Raw genomic sequence first — 21,027 nt, 5'->3', positions numbered from 1 at the left:
TTATCTCCTTTGAAATTGTACAACTCATTTACTTCAGAGTGAGTTTTTTTCTTGAAACATGTATTTGTGCACTTTGGGTTTTGGAATTTTCCAGTTCTTTTTATTACAAACAGCTATAGCATATTACACTCCGCATTAAAAGGTCTATCCTAGAAAAAGCATAATAGGCATTTTTAGTGTTTTTCAGAGTAGTAAGACAGCAGTAGGAAGGGCATGAACATTTCCCCATAAATACTGTACATATTGTAAGAAGAGTTGGCTGTGGGCAGCACAGCAGATGGGTCAGGCTAATTAACCACTAGCAGAGGTTGGCGTGACCTCAGAAAATAGGCAAATTCAAAATCCCACAAGACCACACTTGTCCCCCCAAGGCTCCAAAATTAGAATTTGCTCATTGTGATTTAGTATTGACATTAATGTACATTTTTGTAAGATTGATTTTATTTTGCAAGCCATACATTTTTTAATGTGCCTGTTTTCTGCTTTTTAAGTGGCTTATTCTAAGTAAAAAAAAACATTATCTAGTATACATTATAAACTAGACATTTATTCTCACTTGCCTTTGGCCCATTTCTGCTTTTATCAGGGTTCACCCCAGCTGAATGAACCGCCAATTACTCTGGCAATCGTTTTAGGGATGTCCATAACTGATTACGCGTGTGGCCTGACATCACTTTGTTTCAGAGATGCTATTGGTTAAATGCTGGCAAAGTAGAAAATGGAAGCAGCTTGAAGCGGAAAGAGCAAGTATGTCTGTGGTCTGGAGCTTTTGTAAAGTTGATGACGACAACATTGCCATAGCAAACTGTGAGATATGTAAACTTGGGATTGTAAGAAGTGGAAAGGAAAAGGCTACATATAGGGGTGGGATCACAGATCTGTGGTCATGGTGTTCAGTTTGATTCGGTTCATTCATTCATTCATTTTCAGCTTAGTGCCTTTATTAATTTGGGGACACCACAACGGAATAAACTTACAACTTATCCAGCATGTTTAACGCAGTGGATACTGCCTTCCAGCTGCATCCCATCACTGGGAAACACCCATACACTCCCATTCACACACATACACTTAGCTTACCCAATTCACTTATAGTGCTTGTCTTTGGACTTTGGAAAAAAAAAAAAAACACAGCACGCGGAGGAAACCCACACGAACATGAGGACAACATGCAAACTCCACACAGAAATGGCAACTGAACCAGCAGAGGCTCAAACCAGTGACTTACATGCTGTGAGGTGACAGGGCTACCCACTGTGCCGCTTTTGATACAGTTTACATTATAAAAAAAATCTCATTTCCTTCAATTGCTTATGTGCATTAGCTTGGGAGCCCTGAAAAAAAATTCAAATTTTGTTTGGTTTGAACATTTAGAAATGAAACTTAAAAATGTATTTTTGATTTGATTTCAATTTAATTGGAAACAGTTTTGAAGAATTTTATGTTTCCCATTTATACTGACAGAATACTACATGAGAGGAATTTCACCAAGTGAAATGGCTTGTCATAATGTCAGGTCCGTCAGATACCTTAACACTCTCTTTGACTTCCCAGTCAAATAATTGAAAAAATAAACCCTGAACTGTACAGTACAAGAGAACAGAACTTTTTTTTGTTTCATGAACAGACTTATCTCTACAATACACACACAGATGATCACAATATCAGCTTCATACATGTAAAGACAAAACTGTACAAATATAAGAACAAAACTAAGTGCTTAAATATGATTAACCAAACTAGTCAAAGGCAAAATTGTTCTGGTATATTTTTCTAATGATAAGGCTTTATTTGTGGCTTTTGACAGTTTGTCTCAGTCGCTTTGGTGCATTTCTTACAACACTATTTATATTTGCACAACAGTTAATGTGTGTCTCAAAACAATTAGTCATTTGTGCACATCATAGTAGCAGTTTCTCATTCTTTCCAGCCAATTGCAAATGCTTTTGGACATGCATCAATTGATTTCATACAACTCTCTGCTGTTTTATAAAATTATAATTTGCTTATGTCATGTCAATGGGAAAACCAGCGATTGCTGCAAATTGCGCTTTCATGTTTGGCTGGTCAACTGCATGGTAAAGAAGCCTTATATACCTGCTGGACATGCAGATGATCCCATCCAATACAGCTGCCTTTGCACGGCTCAAAGATACTTTGTAGTGTGCAATTTAACATAATTGCCTCTAGGAGTCACCAATGAAAAAAACACACAAAAGAAATGAACTTACGCCAGACATAAAATTGGCGTGGAACAACGCACATTCTCACATTCATTTGATTGTTAGTAAATCCAAACATGAGCATGAAATCTGGCGTACGCAAAGTTTTTGTGCGTACGCAGCATTGATACATGAGGCCCCTGGTGTCTTGTAAAGCATGCAAAAGGTCTAAATCATGTTTTGATCTGCATTTTGATTAATCTTTGTTTGTTATTCCACTGGTGAAAATGCCTTTGTTGATTTAAGGCTGTGTTTACCTCAGAGAAGCAGCTCTATTATTCTCCCTCTGACATGCTCCACAACACAGCGTCAAGCCTTTTTAAAAGCGATCACTCGTCTGTATTATTTATCAAGGTAGGCACTATCTGCAATCAGGTCTGTAACAGACTTGTTTTCCAAATTAGGTATAACATTTACAGCCTGAATAAATAAAGAACACAATTGTATTGGCATTACAGGAACTTTTCCAGCTGTAACAGATTAGCCAGTGCTTTAAAATGAGCAATAAAAGGTTTAAAAGAAATAAATGTATGCATCTATCTATCTATCTATCTATCTATCTATCTATCTATCTATCTATCTATCTATCTATCTATCTATCTATCTATCTATCTATCTGTCTGTCTGTCTGTCTGTCTGTCTGTCTGTCTGTCTGTCTGTCTGTCTGTCTGTCTGTCTGTCTGTCTGTCTGTCTGTCTGTCTGTCTGTCTGTCTGTCTGTCTGTCTGTCTGTCCGTCCGTCCGTCCGTCCGTCCGTCCGTCCGTCCGTCCGTCCGTCCGTCCGTCCGTCCGTCCGTCCGTCCGTCCGTCCGTCCATCTGTCTGGCTGGGGCGAATGCCTTTAACACAGAGATCTTCATTTATAATTTAATGTAACCTTTTTGTTTGTTTTATTGCTGAGCAACAAAAAATCTAACTGAAATTAAATGTTTCAATTACAGTTTTTCTCAGTGGCTTTGGTGCATTTCTCACAACACTATTTACATTTGCAAAACCTAAATGATAACCTGCAAAAGCGTGTCACTTGCTCAAAATGGAAAGCCCATTCCTCAAAAGCAAGTATTCATGTCAATGAAAGTGTCAGTGTCATCATGATGAAAAGTCCTGACACTATTGTTTATGAACAAGATAGTCAAATGGCTTTGTCAAGTTTGCATCTTGACAGTTTACTCTGGACATTTATTCCAATGCAAAAAAAGACATGTCCTGAAAATGTTCAAGACAGCACTATATACTATTTGCACAGCCATTTGAAAAGTTAGATAGTTAAGTTAGACATCACTGCAATTAGTGAGGTATCTGAGTACAAGACACTAAATATGTATGTTTCACATTTTTACTGCATTTGCTCTTTGCAAATCTAATTTATTCACAGCATTGTGCAAAAGAATAAATACACCCTTATTTACAACAGACATAAACTTCCGTTGGGTAGAGCTGTGCACAACTGTATACATTATTGCAGTACATATTGGAACTTAACCTAACACATACATAGGTCTGTAAATCATTTGTGAAATTTTTCAATTTAGAGAAAATTTTCAGGAAAAAAATAAGATGTAAAATGTTTTATAAAATTAGCTTCACTGATTTGGCAACTAGTTGAACTAGTATGTAATGACTCAAAGAATAATAGACTATTGGCTTTACATGAAATGACTATTCAGCATTCACAAGTTTTGTTAATTTCTGACATGACATAAGCAAGTGATAATGTTATAAAACAGCAGAGAGTTGTATGAAAGCAATTGATGCATGTCTAAAAGCATTCGCAATTTGCTGGAAGGATTGGGTAACTACTATGCTACTATGATGTGCACAAATGTATAATTGTAATAGTGTTGTAAGAAATGCACCAAAGCCACTGAGAAAAACTGAAGAAAGAAAAATACAATAAAAGTAAACCCATTGCCTAACAAACTATGTGCATATATGTAGAAGTTAAGTCAATGGGTTTACTGACTTTTTAAAATAAAAAGCAAATTGCTTTTTACAGCGTAGATAGTTGGTGCAATAATACAAACTTCTCACAGTTTGGTTTGGCTTTTAGTTCTAGGTCACAGTTTTAGTACGGTTCAGTATTGATATCATATGTTTGGTAAAATATGGCTAATAATTCTGACTTCAACTGTATATCTATGATCAGGAGTTCCTGGGGGTCAGTATGCTACTATATTTTTAAATTACGAAAATAATTTTACATCACTTTTCTACACCAATGGATAAGTGACCACATGGGCATTGCCGACAAAAAGCATGTGTGTGTGTGCGTGGAAATGTATTACCCTCCATTCCTGTTAAATATATATACAGTATATATATATATATATATATATATATATATATATATATATATATATATATATATATATATATATATATATATATATATATATATATATTTCAGTCAGGATTGCTTTTGTCAAATGTTCTTGAAAAAAAAACAAAATCCAGCTATGTGTGGACAGAGTATGTAAAGCAGCAGCAAGTCAAACCCCCAAACAAAACCTTTTGCCAGACGCTCGAAAACAACCGATGCAGCACTGATTTAATGGCATGAGAAAGTTAGTAGCCAATGTTGAGCACTGGGAGAAGCAATGCCCTGAGGTGAGATGACAAGCATGTTGCTTTAACTGAATAGACAATAATACAGGATCTGCAGGGGAAGCTACACTTTTTGTGTACCTGCTTCATTTGTTATCCAGCCAGGTTTTTATTCTGATTCATGGATAAGGACAGTAGACTGTTCATGGTATTTTCATAGCAACTGTGTTTCCAGCCAGTGATGACATTTACTATAAGAATAACATGGCATGCCACATTGCTAGTATAATCTGGGAAGCTATTCAGGAATATGATTTTAAATTTATATTAATGTCTTGGGGACCAAATTCACCTTACACAACACAACTGAACATTTATGGTTTGATTTGGAAAAATAGGTTTGTGCTACAGTATATCACCACTACCAAACAAATGTGTCACACCAAGGAAAAATAAACTTCCATCCCTTGGCAGTCTGCAGTTATATATATATATATGTATTTTTTTTTTTTTTTCCCAAATTAAGTTTAACAGAGCAAGGAAATTTTCACAGTATGCCTGATAACATTTTTCTTCTGGAGAAAGTCTTATTTGTTTTATTTTGGCTAGAATAAAAAAAAGTTTTTAATTTTTTAAAAACCATTTTAAGGTCAAAATTATTAGCCTCTTTGAGCTATATATTTTTTTCAATAATCTACAGAACAAACCATCATTATACAATGACTTACTTACCCTGACTTACTTAGTTAACCTAATTAACCTAGCTAAGCCTTAAATGTAACTTTAAGCTAGAAGTGGCTTTAAAAAATGAACCGTATAGTCTAATATTAGGTACTGTCATTATGGCAAAGATAAAATAAATCAGTTATTAGAAATTAGTTATTAAAACTATTATGTTTATAAATGAGAATTCTGACTTCAACTGTATATATTACATAAGAGTCAAATAAATGACCAGCATTCAAATTAACAGTGGTGGCTCATACCCCTTTACCATTATTGTATTGTATCAACAGTTTGCCACTGCTATTAAATGTTTATTCATCGGTATTTGTAATGTTCTTTTCATTTACAGTATGTGTCTTAAAATAGGATGGTGCTGTGTTCATATGTAGAAAGATCGATAATGGGGCTGTGTGATTAAAGGTGCAGTAGAAACATTTTTTGTTGTGCTGGTTTAAAGTCTTTTCAATTTCCAATAGTAATGATTAAAGTCAATGGTCTAAATGTATTTACATGTATTTTTATATTCTGAGTAAGGCATAAGACTAAAAAAATCTTTGTCCAATGAAAATTTGTTGAGCCGATAATTCCCATAATACTGCTAAGTAGCCCAAACTGTCTGTCAACAAATGTAGATTTGTACATATGTGCACCCGTTCACACAAATACACCATTTGCATGTGTACATGAAAAAATAAATGCTGAATAAAATCATTTTATAATAAATACTAAATCAATTTTAGAGTACCTGCGATTGTCATGCACATCTTGTCAGGGAAACACAGTTATGTGTTCAGTAGTAAATCTCCTCAGAAGGCCAGAAGAGTGCTCTAGTGTAAAAACACAAACACAAAAATGGAAATAATAACCCGAAATCCACATAGCATTGCTTTATGAACTAATTTAATTGATTTTGCATCACTAATAATTACGTGACTACAGAATCATCTGTTAGAAGGATTTAATAACACTCAAATGAAGTGAGATGGGAGTAAAACATGTTATTAATGTGGCATTTTCACATGCGCATTTACTACACACAGCCATAGTCTTCTGGACATTAAAATGCACCAGGTTGTTGTATTTTTTTTGGACTTTATTCCCACAACCATTTTTGGCCTTGATCAAAATGTTTTTTTAATAAGTCCTTTGTGCTGTGTTTAGTTGCCTTTGGATTTTGCATTGTTTGCTTTTTGATTTTATGTTTCTGGTGTGTTTGTTTTGTGACTCTGTTTCTGTGTTTGCCCCTTTTTGGATTCCTGTTGATTTCATGTTCTAACTGGTATGTTTGTGCTTACCCACCATCTGGATTACTTTCTGCCTTACCTGCTGTTACCTTGTATTGCAGGAATAGGTTTTTGTCTCTTTTTCAAAATAAACTGCACTTAGATATTCGGTTTTCTGAGACTCGTTCCACAACAGTCCTGGAATTTTACTAGAACAGGCTTTACTGACAAAGTGCACATGAATATTGCATTCTAAAAAATCAGCAGGTAAAAAAAATAGCTGTATCTCAACTGATTTAGCCCAAGGTTGATTTAGTAATGATAAATGAAAAACGGGTGAGGCAGTGGAGCAGTAGGTAGTGCTGTCGCCTCACAGCAAGAAGGTTGCTGGGTCGCTGGTTTGAACCTCGGCTCAGTTGGCGTTTCTGTGTGGAGTTTGTATGTTCTCCCTGCCTTCGCGTGGATTTCCTCTGGGTGCTCCAGTTTCCCCCACAGTCCAAAGACATGCGGTACAGGTGAATTGGGTTGGCTAAATTGTCCGTAGTGTATGAGTGTGTGTGTTAATGTGTGTGTGAATGTTTCCCAGAGATGGGTTGCAGTTGGAAGGGCATCCGCTGCGTAAAAACTTGCTGGATAAGTTGGCGGGTCATTCCGCTGTGGCGACCCTGGATTAATAAAGGGACTAAGCCGACAAGAAAATTAATTAATGAATGAATAAATGAAAAACTTAAACTAAACAAATCCAGCCTCATGCACAGTAGTAAAAAATAATAAACTGAAATAAAATAATAATTAGCAACAATAAATTACCCTTTTCAATGTTTCAATGTGATGTAATGTAAGTACACAAGTCAGCAAAAAGTATAACACTGTTCTTTTCACATGAGGTGAGGGGTGGAGGGGGCATTTTAATTAACAAATCAGGCATATTTTGAGAGCTATTTCTGTTATCTTTTAAGTGAAAGTCACTCAAAAGTAATGCATGCCAATGTAACTGTCAGTCACCAAGTTGAGTGCCCACCGGACACACTAGAGGGCACTCTACACATCACATCGGCCACTGAACTGGACTACAAATTCCATCATGCACTTTACACACACCAGTTCCAGATCATCACTGATTACAAACATAGCTGAAGCTTGTGAGGATTGAATACAAGGACTATACATACACCTCACTTTTAAACACATATATACTTAGTCTTGTATTACTGTACAATTCCTAGAATTTTCTTGCTCCTGTTCTTGTCTTTCGTGGTTTTGGATAGTGGTGGGCAAAGCGAGGCTTTATGAAACACTGAAACATTAAAGGCAAATGTGTTGAAGCTTCTAAAATTTTTGAACCCTGTTTCTACAGTGACACCTAATGGTAATTTTCATGTATTGCTCTGGAACAGCTTCCGCAAAGAAACAGTTAAGCAAATTGATGTATTAACCGCCACACTGTAGAGTTGAGGTTTTAAGTGATTTAGTGAAGCTGTGAGACTTCCTGACTAGCATGCAGAGATAATGGGTTTGAATTTAGGGAGATGCAGCTGTAGATGTTAGCTTTCAAGTGCTCTGTTCTTTTAACATGTTTTGTTTTAACATTGGTCTGACATTGAAAAGAATACTTTGTGAATAAATATGTCTTTTTTTGGTCATAAAATAGTAACATTAATAAAATACATCAGGTCATTAGTTCAGAGAATTTGTAAGTCGGGATTCAAACTTAGGACATTCAAACTTAGGCCACTTGCAGCAGTTACACTTAGCCATTAAGCCACATGAGATTTTTCCAACCCTGTCAGACAAATGCAGATTCGACAGGTTTTTGAAATACTTCTGAAATAGCTGATGTTTAGAATTTCTTTAAGGTGTTTCTCTGCAATAACACTTCTGAAATGCTAGCTGGCAGTAGGCTTTTATGTTATTCTGAATGCTACCTTAATGTACAATAAATTAAACATGCTCATTCAGAGGCGAGAACCAGCAGACTTGCAACAACTTAAATCATAAAGTAAAAACAAAACAAAAGTTTTCATCTAGAGCTTCTTCACAGGACAAAGGCTGTGCTGGACCATACGCCATGCTCGACGCAGAAGTATAAATCAGCTTTTAGTCACGTGACCTCGGTGTTTCGGATCATGCTTCGTTGCAGTGTTTCGAAACACTTGCGATTCACGATTTCGACATTGTGTCGAAACGTGTTTCACATCAGCCATCCCTAGTTTTGGATTTTTGGGCTGTGTTTTGTTGAATATTTTGAGTGTTTACTGCCTATCCTGATCATTGCCTGTTCTTTTAATTTTGTTTGTGGATCACCTCTTTTGCTACTCTTTTCCATCTGGTTTTGATCTTGCCTCTATGACCATCTATTAAATAAAGCTGCACTTAAAACATTTACCACTATGTACACACCCCATCATTTTCAGTAATCAACATTCAGAACCTATAATTGCTCAATTTTTTTCCAGGTCGATTTTTTATTTATTTATTTTTTATCATTTTACCTACAGCACGTGGAGTTATGTGACCCTGCTCTGTTAACTACACATTGCAAAGAGTCCGTTGGAGTTTCGAGTCCCATGAAGGAGCTACATATGGAAACTTTTGTTTTATGTTTACCTTATGATTAAAGTTGTTTCTTGTCCGTTGGTTCCTAACGATGGACCCATTCTTGAGCCTTACTTTGCACTTACCTTACTTTTTATGATAATTGGAAGCTGTGCCAAAGATGCCTTGAGACGACATATTTTCCATTACATTAAAATTATTATTTACATTAAATTATTTGTTTACAGAGGATAATATGGAAAAACATAGAAAAAAATTCAAGTTATTTATTTTGTTTTTTTCTAAGAAAAATGTGACTGTTTTAGACAATGTGTGTTGTAAATTTAGCTGTTCAACGTTGATGTTCAATAAATAATCAAAGTAGATAGTGTGTGTTTTCCTTCAATTAATTTAAATCAAGTACTGCACCCTTCATTCAAAAATCTCTCACTTGTAATATTTGAGCATATTTACTGTACAAAACCTGCCACTGAACTATAAGGGCAAAAAAATAAAAATAAATAAATAATCGTTCATTAAATGTAATCGAGTTAAAATGTTCAATTATGATTTATTTTTTATTTTAGGCCAAATCGCTCAGCCCAAGTAATTTCTTGTTAAACATGAAATGTGGACTGTGTGCTTGTCCATGTGCGTTTGTTTATTATGAATTATTAATTAGGTAAACTACGTGTAATAATGAATAGGCAGCATCATGGAAAAATAAACTGATTCATAGTGATAAAACTTTTATAAACTCCTGACTGTATAAGAAAATTCTGCATGTCCATAAAATATTGTTTTCTTCTTCCCTTCAAAGACACTGAACTGCTGTACCATGACCATGATGGCAATGTGAAGATGCTGAACATTCAGACGAATTACAACAAGACTCTGGTGGAGAACAAGACATTTGAGAGTTTCCACAGCCAGGTTCTTATCACTTTGATTAACAATAAAGGATGCAAACCTTTTGTATGTAGAAATTTAACTTTAGAGTAATGTGAATTTCTGTTTTCAGGAAGCCTACAGACCAACCCAATATCAAGTGTCTCCAGATCTAAAATATGTCCTGTTGGCCTACAATATCATGCCGGTAAATGTTCTGAATCATAATGTGAATCTAGCTGTGTTTGTTTCGAAGATCATCTTGTCTTTTGTTGCAGCGTTCTCTTATCTGTTGCATCACGTCTCTTTGTAATTGATGACACACTATGTGACTGATGGCACTTGTAAAGGACATCTCGTCTGTTGTCTTTGTTCTGCAGATTTATCAGTATTCCTTCATGGCGTATTACATCATCTGCAGCCTTGATTCTCCGTAAGTCTGCTTGTTATGACTGAATTTGTTCCATATTACAACTGGTGTTCTTTTTTTTATTGTCATCTCTGTTGTCACAAGGGTTCAGTTCATTGAGCTCAATGGAACTGAGGCATTGTAGAGAACTGAGTTGTGGGTAGCACTGCCATCTAGTGTGCTTCTGAAGATCTGATAAGACAAGATAAGAACAGATCATTTCCATTCATTCATTTTCTTCGGCTTAGTCCACTTAGGTCACCACAGCAGAATAAACTGCCAACTTATCCAGCATATATTTTAAACTGCGGATGTCATTTGAGCTGTAACCCAGTACTGGGAAACATCCATACACACTCATGGACATACATACACTACAGCCAATTTAGTTTATTCAATTCACCTATATCACATGTCCTTGGACTGTGGGGGAAATCAGAGCACCCAAAGGAAGCAAAGTGAACATGGGGAGAACATGCAAGCTCCACACAGAAACGCCAACTGACCCAGATGGGGCTCGAACCAGTGACCTTCTTGCTGCCAATGAGTGCTACCCACTGGGCCACAATGCTTCTCCTAGCCAATCATGTTCTAGTATATTTGGGAGGACAATTATACTAATCGCAATTTCTATTGGTCAACTATTACAACATATGTGGCATCAGTGACAGCGAAAGAAGATCAAGAAGCATGTGTTGGTGATTGATTGTTATATAAAACTATAAATAAACATTTGAAAGAAACAGTATACTGTAGCTTGTAATGTATAGTGCCATCAGGTCATTGCTGAATCAGTGTTTCAACTGTGCAAAGATTTGTCAATTGACAAATGTAACATTACCCTAAGAAAAGCCTATCAGTGTTCAAAAGCTGATATTTAGTAAGATAACATTTACATTTACTCATTTATCAGACTCTTTTATCCAAAGCGACTTACAAGTGAGGATAAATGAAGCATTTCCTATCATCAGAGAGCATCGGTATATAAATGCTAAGATAGGTCTAAGATATTAATTATATATAGAGTCAAGCCCAAAAATATCCATACACTCCTGGCAAATTCTGACTTAACGTTTTTGTTCAAATTGAAATAAAACCTGAGAAATGTATTTTTCTCTTCACAACGATGCCTCTTGTACATCATCTTATTATATTTTGGCAGAAGCCTCTAATATTTATGATAAAAAAAACTTTGAATTTGCCAGGGGTATGCATAATTTCGGGCTTGATTGTAGGAAAATAAAATAATCTAGATAAAAAAATTTTTAGCAAAATGTAATCTAGATAATCCAGATTTATATATATATATATATATATATATATATATATATATATATATATATATATATATATATATATATATATATATATATATATATATATATTTTTTTTTTTTTTTTTTTTTTTTTAAACAAACATATAGTCAGCCTAAAAATACTTTACCAGAAGAGTGTATATATCTGTTTTATCTTTCTTGTATCTCTTCTCTATATGGAAATCAGAAATGGCTATATACTGTATGTACATATAAAATTGTTACTAATACATTTGCACTTGTAAATATTTAGATTTTTTCGAATAACTGGAAAATATATGTAAACGGCAAAGAACCTGGATTGACTGTAAAACACATTCATTTCTACTAACATTGATAGCAAACATGACAGATATTTCACCAGGATTAATCTAAGATTGGTTGTTAGGTTTCCTCCAGGTTCTCCGGTTTCTCCCATAGTCCAAAGACATGTGTTACTGATCAACTCAATAATCTTAATTGGCAGTAGTGTATGAGTGTGTGTAAATGAGAGAATTTATAGGTGTTTCTCAGCACTCATGAGTAAGTCTGCTCTTAGTGCTTGGTTGAAGCTAAAAGGGCATCCGCATAAAACATATGCCAGAGTAAGTAGTGATTCCAATGTGGCAACCCCTAATAAATCAGGGAAAACCCAAAGGAGAGCGAGTGGTTGTTCTTTTGCTCTAGGGCAGTGATTCTCAAACTGTGGTATGTGCACCACTAGTGGTACGCCGGCCTACTTTTAGTGATACGCAGAGGAATCGCTGAATAATGAAAGAAAAAATGAATACAATTTAAATCTTTTGACATGTATGATAACAGCATTGTGATCAGCATTGGCTGTTCTCTGAAGCCTACAAAGTGCTGTGCTTAGAATGTGTACTTTAGTGCATTGCGTCATCAGCTGCTAAAAATCAATCCAATTGGCACAGAACTAGAGCCGCGTGGCGCTTGCAGAGCAGATACGAGCTACAGCAGTTGTCCCATACCCCCCAGGATCAATTGGTACTGGGCTGCACAAGAAATCATTAATTATTTCAGTTTTATTTATTATCTGAGTCTAAACAATCTTTTATTTAGAAAAAATCTTACTGTCTTGGTACATCTCGGTCACCCGAGCTCCAAACTTTAACCCACAGGCTAGCAAAATGAGTAAGAACTGCCAACGAATGGATCCACAAATCAGGTGAATCCAGCATGTCCCTGCAAGATCAACTGCTGTAAATCGCAAATGATGGTGGCTGTTCACATATCATGCCATTTCCACGCACAAGTTCATTATTTATATTGAAGGCGCAAGCAGCACGCTTGCTCATGTATTCCAGGCGTGCTGAGATAAAAAACATCTTAACTTTTCAGAATGTCGCACCACGAGTCACATGACAAGAACCGACCAATTAGCTTTATATTTTGTATGGAATATTATTTCATTTTATTAATTATCTCATATACAAACACAGAACACCTAGTTCTTTTTTGCAGTGCTTTTTAATTTTCTCCGAAAAACCTGTATCAGAGTGCAGCAATGTTTTGTCAACTTGACATCCTCTGAGAAAAAACGGGTTCCCCTTCGGTTGGGGAACTACAGTGCTATAAGTGGATTTGATGTTCTAAATCCACGTATGGGAGGATTCGGAACTGGGTTTTCTCCCTTGCCTGGCGTGCCTTTGGGTCCGGTCCTCCAGAGCGGTGCGTATAAAGTTGCAACTTCACAAAGAGAGCAACACAGTCGTGCAGCACGTCCTTTTCAGGACAGCACTCCGACTGTGCGTTTCTGGATGCTGTGGGTTCCTGTCCTTGGATGATGGGCACGGGCACTGCGTTACATGCTCCAGCATGTTAATGCGCTGCTCGCGGGCAGTTCATGTCGTCATTGCGATGATATGACTGTTGCGCAGTAAAGATCGCGGTTAGCCTTTGCAAAAGGGCAAACCACCCCAGCTGTCCCCTGCTTTGCAGCGGGCTCTCGGGCAGATCTGAGGGTTCAACGAGAGATAATCCGTCGCCCACGGGCCCGCGGACCTCTCGCTCCTCCAAGCGCTCCATCTAAGCTTCGAGCGGGGGAAGCGATGCACCTAACAGATGGTAGCCCTTACGCTCGATGACACCGGAGACCAGACATCCACCGCGGCATCGGAGGGTGGGTTTCATTGTCCGATGATGATCCAGACCCGCTCGCCCCCTTCGGGCAGGTGAGCGCTGTCAAAACTCAGCTCGCAGGGTCCACATGCTCCGCCAGCGGCTCACGGGTGCTGGGGGGACGGTCTCCCTTCTCCCAGCCCCTAAGCCCCCTCTCCGGAGTCAGGGTGCGGAGTCAGAGCGAATCGCTCTCCTCCAGATCTTCTGTGGACCCTCGTGCTCCCCGGATCAGCACACCCGCTCCGCGCTGCCCCTCCGCTGGTACATCATCGATTGCTGCGATGACGCCATTAGCGAGGGCTCTGCCTGCCTGGTTAGCGCGGGCCAGCCCCTCGCGGTGGCTCATATGCATGATCAGACTCAGCTATGAGCTTCAGTTCTCGAAACAGCCTCCCAGGTTCACGGGCGTGTATTTCACCAGGGTCAATTCCCTGTCCGCCCCTGTCTTGCGAGAGGAGATTGCTGCCCTCCTGGCGAAGGGTGCAATCGAGCCAGTTCCTCCAGCCGAGATGGAGAGCAGGTTTTACAGCCCGTACTTCATTGTACCCAAAAGGAGCGGTGGGTCACAGCCAATCCTAGATCTGCGTGTTTTGAACCGCTGCCTTCGCAAGCTGTTGTTTAGAATGCTCACGCAGAAGCGCATCCTCCGATGCGTTCGTCCTCAGGATTGGTTTGCGAGCGTGGCAATACAAGGTCCTCCCCTTCGGGCTCTTTCTGTCTCCGCGGGTCTTCGCCAAATTCGCGTAGGGTGCCTTAGCGCCCCTTCGGCTAGCGGGTATCCGCATACTCAATTATCTCAATGACTGGCTGATTTGGCTCACTCGCGGGAGCAATTGACCATGCACAGAGACGAGATGCTCCGGCATCTTCGCCTATTGGGGTTGCAGGTCAACCGGGAAAAGAGCAAACTCGCCCCCGTGCAGAGGATCTCTTTTCTCGGGATGGAGCTGGACTCGATTACCATGCTGAACTGTCTGAGGGAGCTCGACAGCAAACTAGTGGTCCCACTGAAATACCTTTAGAGGCTCCTGGGGCATATGGCATCCGCTGCGGCTGTCACACCGCTCGGACTGCTCCATATGAGACCACTTCAGCACTGGCTTCTAGATCGAGTTCCAAGACGCGCATGGCATGCGGGCGCACACCGAGTCTCCGTTACTGTGCTGTGTCGCCGCACCCTCAGCCCCTGGAACGACCCCTTGTTCCTGCAGGCCGGTGTGCCTCTGGGACAGGCGTCCAGTCATGTTGTTGTCTCAACAGATGCTTCCAACACAGGCTGGGGAGCCGTGTGTTGCGGGCATGCAGCTGCGGGCCTGTGGAAAGGCACCCAGCTGCATTGGCATAATAATCGCCTAGAGCTGTTGGCAGTGTTCCTCGCTCTCCACCGTTTTTCTCCGGTGTTGGAGCAGCAACACGTGCTGGTCAGGACGGACAGTACGTCGGCGACAGCGTATATCAACCGCATGGGGGGTGCGCGCTCTCGCCGCATGTCTCAGCTCGCCCGCCGTCTGCTCCTCTGGAGTCACCCACGGCTGAAATCGCTGCGCGCCATTCACATCCCAGGTATGCTCAATCGTGCAGCCGATGCGCTCTAACGGCAGCAGATTCACTCTGGAGAATGGAGACTCCACCCCGAGTCTATTCAGCTGATATGGGCGCGATTCTGGGAGGCCCAGATTGTTCTGTTGCCTCCCCCGTAAACCGAATTGCCAGTTGTTCTATTCCCTGACCGAGGGCACTCTCGGCACGGATGCACTGGCCGACAGCTGGCCTCAGGGCACACGTAAGTATGCGTTTTCCCCAGTGAGCCTACTCGCGCAGCTACTGTGCAAGGTCAGGGAGGACGAGGAGCAGGTTCCGATAGTTGCGCCCCTCTGGCCCAACCGGACCTGGATATCAGAGCTCTCCCTCCTCGCGACGGCCCTCCCCTGACAGATCCCTTTGAGAGAGGACCTACTTTCTCAGGGACAGGGCACCATCTGGTACCCTAGCCCCGATCTTGGGAACCTCCACGTGTGGTCCCTGGACGCGAGGAAGACTTAGGTAACCTGCCGTCTGCGGTGGTTGATACCACCATTCAGGTTAGAGCCCCCTCCATGAGGCGCGCCTACGCCCTGAAGTGGAGTCTATTCACTGAATGGTGTGTTTCTTGCAGAGAAGACCCCCGAACTTGCCAGATCAGTGTTGTGCTCTCTTTCCTTCAAGAGAAGCTGGATAGCAGGCTGTCGCCCTCCACTCTCAAGGTTTACGTTGCCGCCATCTCCGCTCACCATGACGCGGTGGCTGGCGGCACAGTGGGAAAGCATAACCTCATCATCCGGTTCCTCAGAGGTGCTAGGCGAATTAATCCAACTCGGCCCCCTCTTACGCCCTCTTGGGATCTCGCCCTCGTCCTCACGAGCCTGCGTTCAGATCCCTTAGTCACTCGATTCAGTATCCTTAAGATTTCTGTCCCTGAAGACAGCTCTGCTGGTCGCGTTGGCCTCCATTAAGAGGGTCAAGGACCTGGAGGCATTTTTGGTCAGTGACTCGTGCCTGGATTTCGGGCCGGATTTCTCACGTTATCCTGAGACCCCGCCCGGGTTATGTGCCCAAAGTTCCTACCACTTTCTTAGAGATCAGGTAGTAACCCTGCAAGTGCTGCCCCTGGAGAAGGCAGACCCAGCCCTTTCCTTACTCTGTCCAGTTCGCGCCCTGCGCATTTATGTGGACCGTACTCAGTACTTTAGATCTTCTGAGCAGCTCTTTTTCTGTTATGGTGGACGGCAGCAGGGAAGTGCCGTGTCCAAACAAAGATTATCCCATTAGATTGTGGAGGCCATTTCATGTGCTTATTTGAGCAGAGGTCAGCCGCGTCCCCCGGGAGTGCGTGTGCACTCCACTCGGAGCGTTGCATCCTCTTGGGCGCGTGCACGCGGCGCCTCTTTAACAGACATTTGTAGAGCTGCGGGCTGGGCAACACCCAACACATTTGCAAGGTTTTACAATCTGCGAGTGGAGCCGGTTTCCTCAAGGGTATTAGGTAACCCTTGGTGATTGAGGAAACAACTCGGTGGGGTGTTGTAACACGCTTGCGGTGCCTTTTTCCCTAACACGGAGAGATGTGCACCTTCCCATCTGTCAGTAAAGTTCCCCGTTCGGTGAGCCCTGCAGATTCCTCCGAGGCCCCCAGCACTGACTCAGCGGAGGAGTCACTTGCTGGCCCACTACGTTAGGTCTGCCCGCTGGTCAGCCTGCGTTTTTGGGTATAGGTGCCGGCTATGTGCGATCCCCATTGGCGATCCCATATGCTTATTTCCACCATGGTTGAAGTCCTCCCCCTGGGTGGACCCGTGCCTTCCCTATCCGCTAACCACCTTCTTATGCGCACTCCCCCTCCTTAGGGTTAGTCCATCTGTAATTCCATTTTGTCTCCCTATTGGGTGCGGATGGTCTCCGCAGCGTCCTCCCTACCGGGATTGCACGCTCACAACGTACTGTCGTATTCCTAGAATTATCTAGACGCTAGCGACTCCCAAAAAAATATACCTATTCCGTAAAGCTTCTTTGAAGTAGGGATAAGTTAGGGCCAAGGGCATGTTGGAGGACCGCGCCTTTCATGATTTGGGTACGTCACGCTTGCCTGACTGCCCTCTCATCGTAGACGTTGGTAAGGTGCATTATGGGTCATTATGGCGCTTTCAATGGCTCCCATACGTGGATTTAGAACATCAAATCCATTTATAGCACTGGAGTTCCCCAACCGAAGGGGAACGTTCGAGGTTACAGAAGTAACCCTTCGTTCCCCGAGGAAGGGAACGGAAGAGCTATACTCCCTCGCCATAATGACTGTCCCTTAGCTGTTTAAAAGTTTCTTCAGCTTAAAAAGGATGGCATTTGCTGGCGCCAGGTGTGCTTATATGCTCAGTTAATTGGCAATGCAGCACACCTGCGCAAGCTTACGCTGCCAAGTCATTGCTTTCATTGGCCTGTTCAATGCTCTTTCAGACAAGCGGCTTCTAAACCGAATCCTCCCATACGTGGATTTAGAACATCAAATCCACTTATACCACTTGCGCCGGCGTTTGATGCAGAAGTATAAATCAGCCTTCATCCATCATGTTTTTACACAGCGGATACACTCATTCACACACATACCCTACGGACAAGTTAGCTTACCCAATTCACCTGTACCACGTCTTTGGACTTGTGGGGTAAACAGGAGCAACCCACGCGAACGCGAGGAAAACATGCAAACTCCACAAAGAAATGCCAACTGACCCAACCAAGGCTCGAACCAGAGACATTCTTGCTGTAAGGCGTCAGCACTAGCTACTAAGTCTCCGCGTCGCCTATAATATGATATATAGCCTATATTTATGACATTCAAACATTTCCAGATTTTGATTAATTGGCTTCGAAGTTAATACTTTACATTAAAGTACAGCAGTTCTCTTTTTACTTTTTAAGAACAGCACCATTTTTAGTTAACTTTTTAGTAAACACTTAAGATTTTTTTTAACCTGCAAGCGCAGTTAATGTCTAAACTATTAATACTGTTTTAAGTGGCTGACAGTAATACATATATTTAATAATATGAATTAATATGCCTCGTTTTCGAACTGTGCAGTGATGTAGCTTTTTTTAATCAGGCCTACTATGCTACTGTATTTTAATACTGGTCATTATGGTGGTACTTGGAGAGATGATTCTTTTGAGGTGGTACTTGGTGAAAAAAGTTTGAAAACCATGCTCTAGGTCATTCTAGTCACAAAGAATGCATCTCCATAGTAATTTTATTCAGCTTAATTTAGCCTGCTTTCATGCAATTCAATCAGGACCAAATTCAGAATAGCCTGAAAAGCCCAGCTTAATCCATTAACTTGCTTTTATGCAAAACCGCTCAGGTAACAGAGGTGTCAGAACAATAACTGCACCCACAGAATAAAACACGATGTTCAGATCACACATCGTGTAGGTCATATTCCACACAGTTGTTTCTTCAAAATGTCTAGTTTTGTTCATTCTACATGTAATCTTGAAGCATCAAACCCATTTGGGTGCTATTGACCTTTGCTTATTTACATACCTGTTCCCATGACTGTTCCCAGCAAGTATTTTCTGTTTTTAAAAGATGTCTAATAGATGTCTAATAGACGTCTAAACATAATCATCCTGGCTAAAACAAGGCTAAATTTGGGCTGTCAGTCTGAGAATAGGTGACTAGTCTAGTTTTGTTTTTTTTATTAGATGTCTATTACAATTTCTGATCTAATGCTTTGACATACACATACAGTACATACTTATCCAAAAATATACATAATCATATTTGTAAAACTGTACATATACAAAACAATAGACATAAAACACACAGAAAGAACACAGATACTGATAAAGATAAATAAAGAAAAATGATGGACATGCCAGCATCTGGGTGAGCACAGGGTCTGTGCAAGGGTCCCTACTCTTAAACCCAACCCTCGCCAGAAACAGTCTGCATTTTTACATTTTCAAAATACTTTATTCTGTGTGATTTATGTGCAAAACAAAGTCCACATAAGGTTATAATGTACTGGTATTTCTATTGACCTTATTCTTTAATGCAGAAGTGCAGTCATTTTTTTCATTTGTCTTAGAACTTCTGATTCAGGTGCCTTTCGGAGAAATGACTAGTAATAATAAATGGTATTAAACGGTTAAATTACTTGTTCTCCAGACTAATGTGTCCATGACTACACAGACAAAGTAGAATAATATAATATAAAATATCATATTGCAACATCAAGCAGCATAACGAGCTGTTTTTATGTCTAAAAATGAATGGAAGTTTATGAGATCAGAAGTCTCGAGCCAAAAATATTAAAGTGGCTTGTACGTGAAGAATAAGGTCACATACACATACACACACACACACACACACACACACACACACACACACACACACACACACACACACACACACACACACACACACATACAGTTGTGCTATTGTTGTTTTGAGAGTTGTTTGTGTTTTGACAGAGAGAGAGTGGAACTGACCCCTAATGAGGTGCAGAGCACCGCACTGCAGTATGCCGGATGGGGTCCCAAAGGACAGCAGCTGGTAAGAGAATCACAAACACACTCATAGTAAATCATGTGTCAATAAAAAAAAAGTAGTTGGGATGAAACTTTAAAAATAAATTAAGAATTAATGATTGCAAAACACAATATTAATAGGTGTAAGTAGGCCATTTTGATTTGTCATTTTTGTTACTAGGTTTGCTGGAATTAACATGTTTAATCTTCAACCAACATTGGTTTTGACATCATTGAAGCACCTCTATTACCAGTCTTAAACATACTGGGATTTGTTTCACAAAAGCATTGTCAGTCAACTATTGCCACAGCTTCTGCTATTACCAACATAGTTCAACAACTCAGTGTTTCTCCAATCAGTATTTCTAACAAATACTCCAACACAATCTCATAGCAATTCATAACCTTTTGATTTAGTGGCTAATTTGTATGAATTCATACGATCTCAATCACACAATTAAGTTCGATTTGCTTATCCCCCAATGATGGTTGGGTTTAGGGGCAGGGTTGGGTGCCACACCTCATTTTTAATATTGGACATTTTCATACAACTGAACTGAACTTGTACGAATTTGTACTAATTAGCCACTAAACTGATAAAACGTCCAATAGTTACGTTTCCTCTTGAAATCGAGCTCAATACTCAGAAAGAAATTCAGTGGTTAATTCTTTGTTATCTGCACTTATTCACTATGCACTTGACCGCTCAAACATTATATGGTTTTTTTATCATCCACTCTGTGAGGAGGTTTTCTCAGTAAATAATTGCTCATTTTCTGTTTGTATTTTTTGTTATGAATACTCTATCTGCACTATTTATACTTGCAGCTGTTTTGTTTAATTGGCTCACACGTGTACATTCTTTCTTGACATTCGAAATTGTTATCTAACCTTCTGTTGGAGAACGTTAAGATTAGTAAAAAAAATATTATAAAAAGAAAATTCATGACAGAGTAAACATATATATGTATTTTAGTGGTGGGCCATTATCA

At 40.1% G+C, this 21,027-nt stretch overlaps 1 protein-coding gene across 6 annotated transcripts in view; it reads left to right on the top strand.

Annotated features, from left to right (window-relative positions):
* Positions 1–21,027, top strand: part of dpp6b (dipeptidyl-peptidase 6b) — a 298,152-nt gene that overhangs the window by 213,189 nt on the left and 63,936 nt on the right. For 5 of the 6 annotated variants that reach the window (XM_068224691.2, XM_073919875.1, XM_005163289.5 and 2 more), the window contains 4 exons: positions 10,069–10,181; positions 10,270–10,344; positions 10,517–10,569; positions 19,979–20,060. In XM_068224691.2, coding sequence (XP_068080792.1) covers positions 10,069–10,181; positions 10,270–10,344; positions 10,517–10,569; positions 19,979–20,060 — 323 coding nt within the window. The remainder of the gene's footprint in view (positions 1–10,068; positions 10,182–10,269; positions 10,345–10,516; positions 10,570–19,978; positions 20,061–21,027) is intronic. The other variant, NM_001115122.1, reaches the window with a different exon arrangement.

Source organism: Danio rerio, chromosome 2 (genome assembly GCF_049306965.1).
Source record: "Danio rerio strain Tuebingen ecotype United States chromosome 2, GRCz12tu, whole genome shotgun sequence".
Taxonomy (NCBI): domain Eukaryota; kingdom Metazoa; phylum Chordata; class Actinopteri; order Cypriniformes; family Danionidae; genus Danio; species Danio rerio.
This window is presented reverse-complemented; position numbering and strand designations above follow the sequence as displayed.